Source organism: Falco cherrug, chromosome 1 (assembly GCF_023634085.1).
Source record: "Falco cherrug isolate bFalChe1 chromosome 1, bFalChe1.pri, whole genome shotgun sequence".
NCBI lineage: Eukaryota > Metazoa > Chordata > Aves > Falconiformes > Falconidae > Falco > Falco cherrug.
The window spans coordinates 52,164,562-52,177,017 of record NC_073697.1 but is presented as its reverse complement, the minus strand read 5'-3'; the positions used below and the strand labels follow the sequence as shown (position 1 = coordinate 52,177,017).

Genomic DNA, 12,456 nt, shown 5'->3' with positions numbered 1-12,456 from the left:
GAACAACAGAACTGGCAACATTATTACTGTATAGTGATGTCTGGGAGTCATAAAATGTCCATTAAAGATGTACCTGGTGTGTCTGCACAGAGGCTTGTCCTTAGCATACCCAGACAATTTTCAAGGAACGTATCTCATTTAACCCTCCAATGCTGATTAACAAGATGAATGTTCACAGTGTAATTCATCCACCTGAAGCTGTCTAAAGTTTGAAAATATATTTGACACTTTCACATGCCTACACGGCCATTAAACAGCCTACCCTTTCGAGATGCACAGCCTTCCTGAAGCCATCTATGGCAATACAATAAGGTTTCTAACAATCTCCCTAAATGATAAATGGCAGACTGCCAAGTCATGCCAAGTTCACGTGGATATGGACTGATGCGCTTGTACACAGCGCAGGTGAATGCAGAGAGAGGCTTTCTACATTGCTCATAGGGTTTGACCTTCTGAGGGCAAACCAGGTCTGAATTTGCTCCAAAATGTTACTGTGTTGAGATTTCCCATCAGCTCTGATGCATGCGGAGCTGGTGGCATTAACTCCAGCCTGGCATTTCTTCTCTCTGCCCTCACATTCAACCCTTTGGTTTCAGACTATGAGAAATTCAATAAGGTTTGAAGTACATTTTCCTCTGCTAAATGTTAGTCAGCCAGTTTCAGCCACATTAGTGGACATGTTTTCATTGTCATTATAATTTGTTCAAAAATTAAATACTAGTCCATACAAAGATCATTTGCTGTTTACCTCAGATATCGGGATTTCAGGCCATGTGCAAAAGCGAGGCATAAAAGCCACACAGCACTTCTGTGGTGCATGCATAAAGCTTCTCAGTAATGCACTGTGCTGTAGGTATTAACTTACAAATTTTCCCTGTTAAAGCCTTAACTGGAAGCTGACTGGAGGTAGGCAATTTTTGAAACAATTTGCACTGAGATACTTTCTGCTTGCAATGTATATGTTGGCATACATGAAATCTGTGCAGTTTGGGGTGATTTAAAAAGCCACTCTGCAGAGAGCCAGAGGAATGCAGTCATTTGCCTTTTCTTCCCTTTTCTGCACCATCACCTTGTTATCATTTGGAGTCATGCAGCCATGGGGATTAAGCAACGAGCTCTTTCCTTGTGGCACTTGAATTTAGTTAGGTACTGCTGAATCTGTTGTGCACTGCTCTGCTTCACAGCTCTTAAAAGCTAAACTAAAGTGGCACTGACGTACTGCTTAGTTCAATATTGTACCAGGGTACAAACTTGGTTTTGACATTTAGGTGTTCACAGTAATATCCAGAAAGGGAAATCAAGTACAACGTGTGAAGCTTAGATGGGAAAAAGTCCCCAAGTCCCCAGGAACTGAAATTTTGGGAACAGTATGAAGTAGCTAGTATCCTCAGCGTGTTTACTGCAGCAATAGCAACCTTGCCTTTCCCACATGCAACAATAACAGCAAAAAGATGTCTTAGAGACTGATTAGAAAGACTCCTACAAACAATTGGCATCTGGCTGTCTCTTGAAATATTCACAACAGGAATTAAAAACTTTAAAAACCCCCAAACAAACAAGTCACTAGGCTTTGAAGAGTTGAAACCATTCAGTGATGTGTGCAGGCAGACAGAGCTCTGCCTCAGCATCCCTCTAGCCCTCCTCCACTGCCAACAGGCACAGAGGCTTTGCTCCCTCCTCTGACTCAATCCCAGACACAGCCTCTCACCCTGTCCCCGGCTCCCACCAAGCGCTGTGTGCAGTCCCCGTGGCAGCACAGCCATCTGCCTGCCTACTCACACCTTGATTTCCCTCCATAGACAACTAGCAGCCCTCCAAGCAAGAGGCAAAGGCTGCTTGCCGGCAGCCCATGGGCAATGGGGTGGCCCTATGATGGAGAAGAGCAAAGGTGGAGTTTTTCCAGCAGTACAGAGACGGCTCTGCTGTACCCTGCTACACGTACAGGGGTTGCCCATTGCTGCTGGATCATCATCAGGACACAGAAGAGCTATGCAGAACCTATATTCCCAATCCATTCCTTATCTTGCAGAAAGGCACTTTTAACAAAAACCATCAACCAGCATACACAACATTTCACATGTCCTATTTTGTTTTGTTAAACAAAAAGAAATCCAATAAAAGAGACAGAAAACAATGCACCGCAGGAGAGGCAATTTTCATTGTAAATCAGCTATTTGGATTAGTCTGAATAATACTATGCAATAGATGTTTTGCAACAGGTTATCATGCTGGCACATTAATAGGGAGTATCAGTTACAATGCTGTCACTTAAATGACAGAACTTTATATTTATCTGTCAAAAAAAAGTATTAGTCTGCCAAGATTCTTGCAGCTTTTCATTCTACAGTATACAAAGAATTGCTTAAAACTACTGCCATTAGGTGGCTATATGAAGTTCAGTTATAATTTTCAAGAAACCTTCTGCCATGGTGTTTTATTATTACAGAAATAAACTGCAAACACGTCATGCTCCAGCCACCAGGAAGGAGGAATACCACCTTGGAATCTGCTGGCAGGCTGGGCTGTGAACACTAATTCTTTTTATGGCAGCCTAACACCTTCCACCCCTTATAAAGTGATCACTTTCATCCACTCTCAGTTTTTGTCTGCCATGTGCATATATCTTGCTGGGCTGGGTGTCTTAGGAAAAAAAATAATCAATAAAATGTAAGCAGTTTTTTTTAATAAGAAAAGAGCAGAAAGCATGTAAACCATTTCATCAGAAACTTCTACTGTCTCTCCCATCTGGAGAAATAGCTTTAAGTTTAGCAGTGTGGTGTACCTCCTTCCTTTTTTCCCTTTAAAACCAGCTCAGATCTGGTAGAATTAGCAGCCTCTGAGAATTTCAGTTTGCACTTATGTTGTGATTGACCCCTGACTGGCAGTGAAGCCCCATGCAGCCACGTGCTCACTCCATCCCAGCAGGGTGGGGGAGAGAATCGGGAGGGTGAAAGTGAGAGAACTTGTGGGTTGAGATAAAGACAGTTTAATGGGACAGAAAATAATAATAATGCTGATAATAGTGATAATAATAATAATAAAAAAAGAGATACAAAACAAGTAATGAACAGTGCAGCTGCTCACCACTTGCTAACCAATGCCCAGCCAATTCCGGAGCAGCAGTCCCCAGCTGGGTTTCACACATGCACAGACACACCCCCCACCCCCACCCCCATCCCCGGTTTATATACTCAACATGACATCATATCGTATGGAATGCCCCTCTGGCCAGTTTGGGTCACCTGTCCTGGCTGTGTCCCCTCCCAGTTTCCTGTGCCCCTCTAGCCCTCTTGCTGGCAGGGCCTGAGAAGCTGAAAAGTCCTTGACTTAGTATAAACACTATTTAGCAACAACTGAAACCATCAATATGTTATTGACATTACTCTTATATTAACTCCAAGACACAGCACTGTACTAGCTATTAGGAAGAAAATTAACCCTCTTCCAACTGAAGCCAGGACAGCATGTGCAGCTGTGGACTTGTTGGAGGTTGGCAGCTATGTTTCCTGTGGTCTGAACGAGATCTCGTTTAGACTGTTGGAGCAGCATAATCTTTGGTTGATACTGGTTTTCCTCCATGGCACCACGGTCATGTTCAGCATCAGTCATTTGTTACACTCTTTTCACCTTTGGCAGCAAACATGGTAACAACTCAATAACAGCATCATGCCCAGAGCTTGCTCTATTCTGTGGACTGAATAAGATTGAGGTCTTGATAAAATTAATAATAATCAAGTCACAGAAAATTGTCACTCAAGACTCTAGTTCACCACATGATGTGTTAACCCCGATCTGAGTGCAGTACTAAGCTAGGGAAGGTAGTACCTTTCTCTGTACTCTGTCTTCCACAATGACACTGCCAGATGTAATCATGAAGAGTGTAATATCTGCATTACTCCACAATATAAAACTAGACCTTAAGCAGAGATGTAAAACTTAACAGCAGATGTATCAAATTAAAAGTCTGCAGATTTTCAAGCTGGATTTATATTCTGTTTGCCTGTCTATGGCAAGCCAAGATTAACAACTACAACTTCACTGTGGTGGAGCAATTTAACCTATGCTTATCATAAACTACCCCAGGAAAAAAAATAATGACAGCAGGTTTGGGCCATCCAGCCTGATTAGTTCAGTTAAATCAGCTGTCTGGCTGTTCAGGCAGCAAGTCCTCAGGCTGACTTCTGTCACTTATCTTTCATCTTGCAAGTTGCTGTCAAATGAGTGATCATTTAGGAGCTGCTGCTGTTACATACACAGTCTTCTGCGACCATGGACCTAATCTGATATCATATCATATCATATGATAAAAATACCCTTTTTCTTCTCAGCTCCCTTTTTGCCCTTAGGAGATTCAGGAAAATCCATGCTGATGGTAACCTGAAGTGGATGTGATAGCAGACAGGTGTCACGAGTATCTGAGATTGTGAGAGGTGGCTCTAGCTGGAGATAAGGAGAGGCAGATTTCACACATAGCTCCATGTGTGACTCCTGTATGTTACTGCTTTGAGAAGACAGCTGCTGTCCTTGATGTTCATGGCAGGGGAAGATTCAGGGGTAACCAGCAAAGAAGGTTCAGCACGGCTAGCAGATACTGGATGCAGCCGTACTAGGGAAGTATTCCATCACTTTGCTGTCAATATGATTTTTCTAGTCATCAGTAACATTCAATGGTAAGCCTCCATGAATTGTACCAAATCCAATTTAATTTCTTTCCATTATCACTTAAATGTTAAATGATGGGTGGAATATTTTTGTGATGTGTTATTTTAACATCTGATTTTATTTTGTGTAATTGCAGGACATGTTCATATCACTGACTTTAACATAGCAACCATAGTGAAAGGCTCAGAAAAAGCTTCTTCTATGGCTGGCACAAAACCCTATATGGGTAAGTTTTTAAGACCATCTAAAAGTGTAAGACAAGTCATACATTAAGGCTGACTAATAGCATATTAAAAGATTTTAAGTTGTAAAGGTTTACAATAAATGTGAACACCTGGTTTTGACAGTATATATGCTAGCAATGGAAAATATTGGAGTTAGAGGAACTGGACAGGAACTTGGTCTCTATGCTGCTTCTACTCGGGTTCAAGCAAATTCAGCAGAATTTCATCTGTGTTACTTTCTGCAAGCCCCACATCTGGAGACAAGAATATATGATTATATTTGCACCACTGTGGTTATGATTTAGCAGAGAACATATAATGTCAGTTTAAAAGTATCTAAGCACATCTTTAATTGCTTTAGAGTTCTATGTAACTAACTACTTAAGTGCTTTCCAAATGGCTTTCAGGGGAATTTTATACATTTTAATTATGTGTTCTAAATGCATAGATGTGAGAGCAAAGTTCAGTTAGCTTGTCCTCGTGTATCTAAAAGTTAAGCATCTCGGCTAAGTTAATAATTCAGACTTGTCCTGGAGCTGAAGGACAGAAGGCATTTCCTGAAGGTCATTTGTCCCACCAAAGTTTGGGCAGCTTCCATGACTGAGAATAGGCCCGATTTCTCCTATTTTTGGCTTCCTAATCAACTGCTGCTTTAATTCTGTCTGTACATGGAATTGTCATTGTCTGCAGAGGTGACTAGCTTAAAACTAAACATACCTGGGCTCTGGAAACTGTACTAAGAGATAGGTGTGTCTCTATGAGACTTTTTCTAGCAGACATGCTCAGAGCACTTCTAAGACCCGTACAGTGGTAAAATATTAGTAAATGATCATATTCTGAAAGTGTCATTTGGGGAACTGATGGTCTCTGTGTCACCACAATCCTGCGTATTAGCACAAGAGTAGAAGTGTGTGCCTAAGAAATAGAACTTAACATACACATTTTTCACAGCATAAAGAGCACTGTACAAACTTGCATGTGAAGCACGCAGGCATCTGTAAGGTGCATCCATACCAGCTGTGAGACTGTGTCAGAGCAGTCCCAGGCACTGGAGCAGAGTTGTATTTTCAGATATGATGTGATTTTCGTCATGAATCAACAGTTAGGAAAGGCTTGGTCTATTGCCCCTGAGCAGCTTGTGCGTAGCTCTCCTGTTTGGTAGCTAATAGGGCACAGTAACACGTGTGTGGCCACACTGTGCCACTTGGGCTCAGGACCAGTGCACTAACCTGACACTGATTAGCTCACTCTTATAAATGTTTTCAAAACAGATTAAGTAACATTTTAAGTAGTCTTGACTCCAGCATTTAAGTTATACAGATGAATGAGGTTTTAGAATAAAATTTTCTCAGCATTTTATGTTGGTTAGCTTTAGCTGAGTGTCCAGTTGAGTGTCTTTGCTTAGGTGAGATGGCCAACACTGCACAGGCATGGGATAGAGAGCATTAGGAGATGAAATCTGAGCTTCCCCTCAGGACCAGTATCTGAGTGTTTGATGTTGCACCACAGATTCCTTATTCATTGTGGTGAAAAAGGGGGAAGGGGTGCTGCAACCTCACTTACACCAACAGCTTTAGTTTAAAAAGAACTTGCTTGAGCTTTTCTGCCAATATGTGGTGAGTTTATTTATGAAAAAAAAAATCAACCCAAACAAAAAAACCCAAAAACCACCAAAAAAACACCCAGAAATAGCCAAACCATTAAACAACAAAAACGCAGGAAAAAACCCACATTTTTTTTGTCTAGAAGTAATTTTTACCTCCCCCAACATATACAAATAGTTGTACAACTGACATGTGAAACTAATTGCATTCACAGAACTGCCCTTACATACACAATGACTGAAATGTTAAAAAGGTTCCAAGATTTTCAAAATGGTAGTTTTACATTTCTGTGAAAAGCTTATTTCTCAGAGCTCACATGCTCTGCTTAAATAGTTGCCTAGAATTTTCTAGTAACTGTCATCATTAGATGTGCAAATTCTTATTACACAGATTATTCAAAAATACCTGCGAAGAGTAACCATTTTGCAGAAGTTCAAACAGGTTCAGAATAGATATTTTTCCATATTTAATTGTGGTGATGACAGCAGACTTAACAATAGTCTTTTCTGACATTTAATTTGGTAGTCAATTAAATGGCTCTTTTGATGACCTTACATGTTTAATTTTGTTGCACAGTTTTACATTAGAAAGCATAATTGTTACAAAAGCAGAAAAAAGCTGAGTACTTGCTTAGGGGTCAGTTAGCATTTCAGCATCTGTCTGTTATGGTCTGAATGTGTGTAATGAAGAGATCACCTGGCGGCTAATTATCAGAAGCAGAATAGGTATAACACCTGTACAAAAGTGTGTGTCAGTATTCTTCAGATACTCCACTGAGAGTTAACAGGAAACAGTGTCCTTTGGAGCATCTTTCAGACTATCTGCACACGTCAGTGGACCTTCTTAGTTCATTGGTGGTCTCTGCCTGGCTCTTCCCAGAAGAAAAAAACCCAGCTTTAACAACAGAAAGCACAAAAATCTGCAAGTACTAAGTGCTATGATTTGGTATTTAAAGTGCAAAACTATGAAAAATGGCCCCACCCTCCTGAAATTCCTACCATCTAAACCCATGAGGAGTAACTTGTTCTTTGTGTAGCTGACATTTGCTGAGAAATAGCACAAGGAAGGAAATCTTCAGATTCATCTTGGAGAATATCTCTTCATTTTTAATCTATTCAGTGCTGAAGTGCAGTCCACCCTGCTTAACCTCCACTTATGTCCCTTTACACAGTATTCCCCATTGGCTAGAAAATGCCAGAACGCTTGCATTTAGTAGGAAAATACTGATCTCCAGGATAGATTATCTCCTTTTACAGCCTTATTGTTTTGTAATCACTTGTCAGCTTAACATCACAGGAGGGTTCCTGTAAGAGCCCAAGCTGACCCAAGCAAGGAGGTCAGCTATAGACTTGGAGAAGGGGAAGATGGGACATGGAGCCAAGATTTTACCTTTGCACAGTAATAAATTGTTGTCTTTGTTCATTTCAGCTCATGGAGCTGTTCTGCCCCTGGGACCCTCTCACCTCCCTGCCCTTCCCACGCCCCCCACCCCACCCCTCATCAGGTCTCCCCCATATCTAAGAATCTCACAACAAGAAGAAATGGTACAAGATAAATGTTCTCTTTCCCATTATGAAGAGGCTGTGGCACCATCCACCAGCTTACTTTCTCTCCAGTGTACCTCCCTCACCTCTTGGAAATGCAAAAATCCTGCAAAAGCCATGTGCCGTCTTCAATACTCAGAAAGGGTCAGAAGAGTCATCCTTGCATTTATTTGGAGCTGTAAGAAGGCAGGAAAGCTTTTAGAGCTGTAAAATATTCTCTGTTTCAGGTGAAAAGTGATGGGTAAGGATTCTCTGTGGCACAGCTCAAGTATCAAAGCTTCAGCAAACCTCAAATATTAAGAGTTTGACAGATATGGCTATATGCAGAAATGCTGCATTTTCCTCTGAGTGCACTGATTTTGCTTCCTTTTCGCTTTTAGTTTACACATTTAATTTTGTGAAGAATCATAACTTTAGTGAAATGCTACAAAGACTTTTCAGTTGCAGTGCTCAAATTCAGAAAGTTTTGGGTTTGGTCTTGGTAGTTATTAAAGTCTGTATGATTTCTGGCTTTAAGGCTTCCACATGGCTTTGTCTAAGCTGTTTAGACAACGAGAGAAATAGAAAAAAAGAATTGGGGAGATTGGTGTTATGGTTGGCAGTAAGCTTTCGTTACCAGGAGTTCAAACCATGCTTCAACCTTGGTGTAACAAAATCATCTTCAAACAAGGTACTTGCTGAGCACCAGAACCAAGGAAACTTAGTAGTTCCTGTAAGACATGCCTTATGCTGTGTTGGTCTTCATGATGTTGAAGGTATGAGATGTGATGAAAGCTTTTTCCCCTTCTTGGAGACTTATAAAGGTGTACTCCCATGAGGATCCTGTTATGTTTAATCAAATATGAAAGCAGTCACCAGCCTTTTCCTTAGGAGAAATGCTTACAGGATTTCTCACTTCTTTCTGTGGCCAATTTAAGGAACTAAACAGAAAAATGTTCTCTCTCAAGCATCCATCCATATTTAAAATTTGAATAAAATAGGATGAGAAATTGCTAGGAGGAAATTTTCTCACATGCAGCATGACTGCATAAAACTGATATCCAAGAAAAAACAGTGTTGTGAATTGATACCTTGTTGTAAAAATGCACCAGATGTTCTGATTAAGATACCCATCTTGTAATGCTGAGCATGGTGTGAGTTGGCTCCTGCAGCCTTTGCTTAATCCCACTTCGCATTAGCCTTTTTGCCCCTGTGTCTTTCTCAGCCTGAAATTTTCCCTGCCTATTTCCCTGCAATGTATCTGAACCTGAATGTTTCTCCAGAAACCCTGGTAATTTCTCTGTGTTCCCCTTTACCAGCTGATTCATTCAGGCAAGGGAAATACCTGCCATACATAGGCAACAAAAGCGTGGGCAATGGGGAATCTGAAAGGAACGGGGCCAACAGCCTGGTGAAACAAGCTACTTCCAGCTGCTTCTGCAGTTTTACTTCTCAAAGCCTTTGACCCGAAATGCTGAAGTGAATCCAGCTTTTTAGTTCGGGGCGGGGGGGTGGTGGGGTGTCTTCAGAGTTTGTCTCTTACTGTTCAGATGGCTGCAGCTGTGAAATGCAATGTGTGCCTTAAGAGGGCTTAGGAAACTTGTGTGTTGCCCCTACCTGATATTATCATTACAAATTCACTACTCAAACCTTCTGCAAGACCTGTGAACAAGGGTGTTGTCAAAGGTTTTGTTGTAGGAATAGCCCTTTGAAAAGTCCTGTTTTCAGACTGTCATCCTACGCTGGCAAGCAATGCAAAACGTCCTTTGAGACCTGACCGACTTTTGGCAGGCATGGCTGCTGCCAACAAACGAACACAAGCGCTGGAGGGGGAGGCCCCTGCCCCTGCACTGGGATGTAGACCAGGAAAGCTGGTGCCGGGCAGGACACGGTCCCTGGCCACAGCCTGTGCCTGAAATAATCAGCCATGGCTCTTTCTTCCTGCAGAAGGCTATTCATTAAGCTGCTTGTGTTTAAAGAAAGTGTGCCTTTCCCTGGCTGGAAGCACCCGTGTTTGCCATTTTTAACACTGTTCCATCTTTGGGTGCCAAAAAAAAACCCACCCCAAAAAACAAACAAACAAACAAATTTATATTGGTCCCTCATGCAGGCTGCAAGAAATGTGCTTGTGTCTCAGAGGACATGTTCTGTGCTGGGCACCCACCCACAGTAGCAGCCCTCTCCTCTGCAACAGATCGGTCAGCCTCAAAACAAAACGTGAAATACTAAAATATATCTTGGAAAACATTACAGATTTCACCTTTTGTTTATGCCTCACTCTGGCATGATTTAGATGTATTTGAGTTCTATAGCACATACTTTTTACTCACTGAAATGTTTCCTTTTTTGAATGATCAATTTCCCTACAATTTTTGTGAGTGTCGCAAAAACTTCCCATTCACAGGTGTTAAATTTTGGGGGTTTGGTGCTTGTTTTTTTTTTTCTTGTTTGTTTCTGGTGGTAGGAGGGTTAGGGGGGTTAGGTAGAACCTTAGGGGTTTTCTTCAACAGAGGCTGGAATTCATCAAAATAATGCACTGTGACTTAAATCAAACTAACAAAATATGTTTCATGATATAAATACACCTGAAAAAAATCCAAAGCCAATAAAATCAGTAGTAAATGACATGAACAGTTTCAGCTACACCTCTCCTATCCTACAGGCTTCTCTCAGGTGTTCACAGCTGTTTTCACAGGTTGCTGTCACAGTGAAGAATAGCTGTATGCCTAAGATTACCAGAGGAGTGTGAGTTTACAGAGATCCACTGAACTTCTAAAATGTATGAGTCATCCATATTTATTAATTAATACTGTGTGGGAATACTATTGGACTCAGTGGAAAGCTAGTGGATATCCCATTATCAACTTTACAGGTATAGGAAAAATACTTTGTAGGGCTGTATTTGTTCCTGAAAATAGGTACAGTACAACAGGGACAAATCTGGAGCTGGATTTTCATAGGTGTTCAATGTTGATCTTCCTTGCACTCATGCTGAACAGTGCTCTGAAATTTAATAATGTTTTGCAGCTCATTGCTTTTTGAGTGCAGCTAAGGCAGTGTTTAGGTTTTTAAAAATCCCACCCTTTTCCTACTGAGGGTTTGGCTGCCTGTCTACAGAGTTTCACCGGTGATGTTGCTACCTGTCCTTTTGGTCCCGGGGAAATATCACAATGCCGGCATGAGCAGGGAGGCTTCTGTTTGTTCTGATAAGCAAGAACCAAGAGTGGACATGTGAAGCTTTGAGGTGCTGAAATAAATACTTGCTGTACTGAGAGTTTTTTTCAGCTTGCCCTGGGAGCACTATGGCTGAGGGGATTAAGAAATGAGCTGCAAGTGGGTATTCAGGTTTTGGCTCTGCTCTGACGCTAATGCGTTGGCACACAAGCAGCTGAAAAACTTCGGGAGATCAGGAAAGAAGTTACTGTCTCTAGCTGCTTTTCACTTCTCTGTGTTCTCTGTCCTGCTATCATCCTTTGAGATCTGCCAGAAAAACTGCTAATAAAATATTTTCTTTGACTATTTTAGTGAAAAAAAACCCAAAACCAAACAAAAAACCACACTGAGTTCAACTGATACTTTTGGTTTGGGTGTGGGTGATTTGTCGGGATTTTTTTGTTTGGTTGGGGTTTTTTAACTAGTCTGAGAGAGCCTGATCTGATGCGGAGCTGTGCAGGCACATCTGAGGGGGAAGAGACCTCTGGCAGAGGTGGAAGGGGGTACAATAAGCAGGGACTACCAGCAGCCTAGTGGGGCATTTCTGCCCCCTGGATCGCTCCTGTTCTTTGGTCAAGCCACGCAACTCCCCAGGTCTTTGGCCTGCACAAACTGATGCAAAAACGTTTGCTAACCTGTGAGGGGTATGTGAGGCAGGCATATGCAATAGTCTTTCTGATGTGTCAGGTACACAGACTGTTGTGCAAATCCCCGGTTATTCGGACCGATTAATTTCAGTAGTGGAACAGAATGGCTGCTGGCCATACACTGGGCTAATCTTCCATATAGCAAATGTATATTTTTGGATGCAATGCCTTCAACAAGTTGCTAGAAAAACTGACAATGCAGCCACTGTGAACTTTTGGATGGAGTAAGGAAGGTACTTCTGTATAATTTCATATTCAACAGCAGGAGACCATGACATGTTCACTGCTGCTGGGCTTTCTTTCAATGGGGCTAGTAACTTGAGGCTGTTTCTCTGAGGTTGATCCAGATGTTCAACTACTAAGGGCTTCTCTGTGCAAATGCAAAGGCAAGAAGTGGGTTCTGTTCAGCGGCTGAGCAATGCAGAGGGTTTTTAGAGGCCAGCACTCTGAGTAAGGACAGGAGAGGTTTTATAGCCATATGGCAAGCTAATAAGGCATTCTAAATGCAATGTCTGTATTCAGGTAATGGTATCTAAAATATTTACTTTGAATAATTGCATTCAATATGAGTAATGTATACATG

At 41.6% G+C, this 12,456-nt stretch overlaps 1 protein-coding gene across 1 annotated transcript in view; it reads left to right on the top strand.

Moving 5' to 3' along the window:
* The window catches only part of STK32B (serine/threonine kinase 32B), a 179,117-nt gene that overhangs the window by 124,357 nt on the left and 42,304 nt on the right, over positions 1-12,456 (top strand). Inside the window, exon 6 of the mRNA XM_055700971.1 lies at positions 4,799-4,888. Coding sequence (XP_055556946.1) covers positions 4,799-4,888 — 90 coding nt within the window. The remainder of the gene's footprint in view (positions 1-4,798; positions 4,889-12,456) is intronic.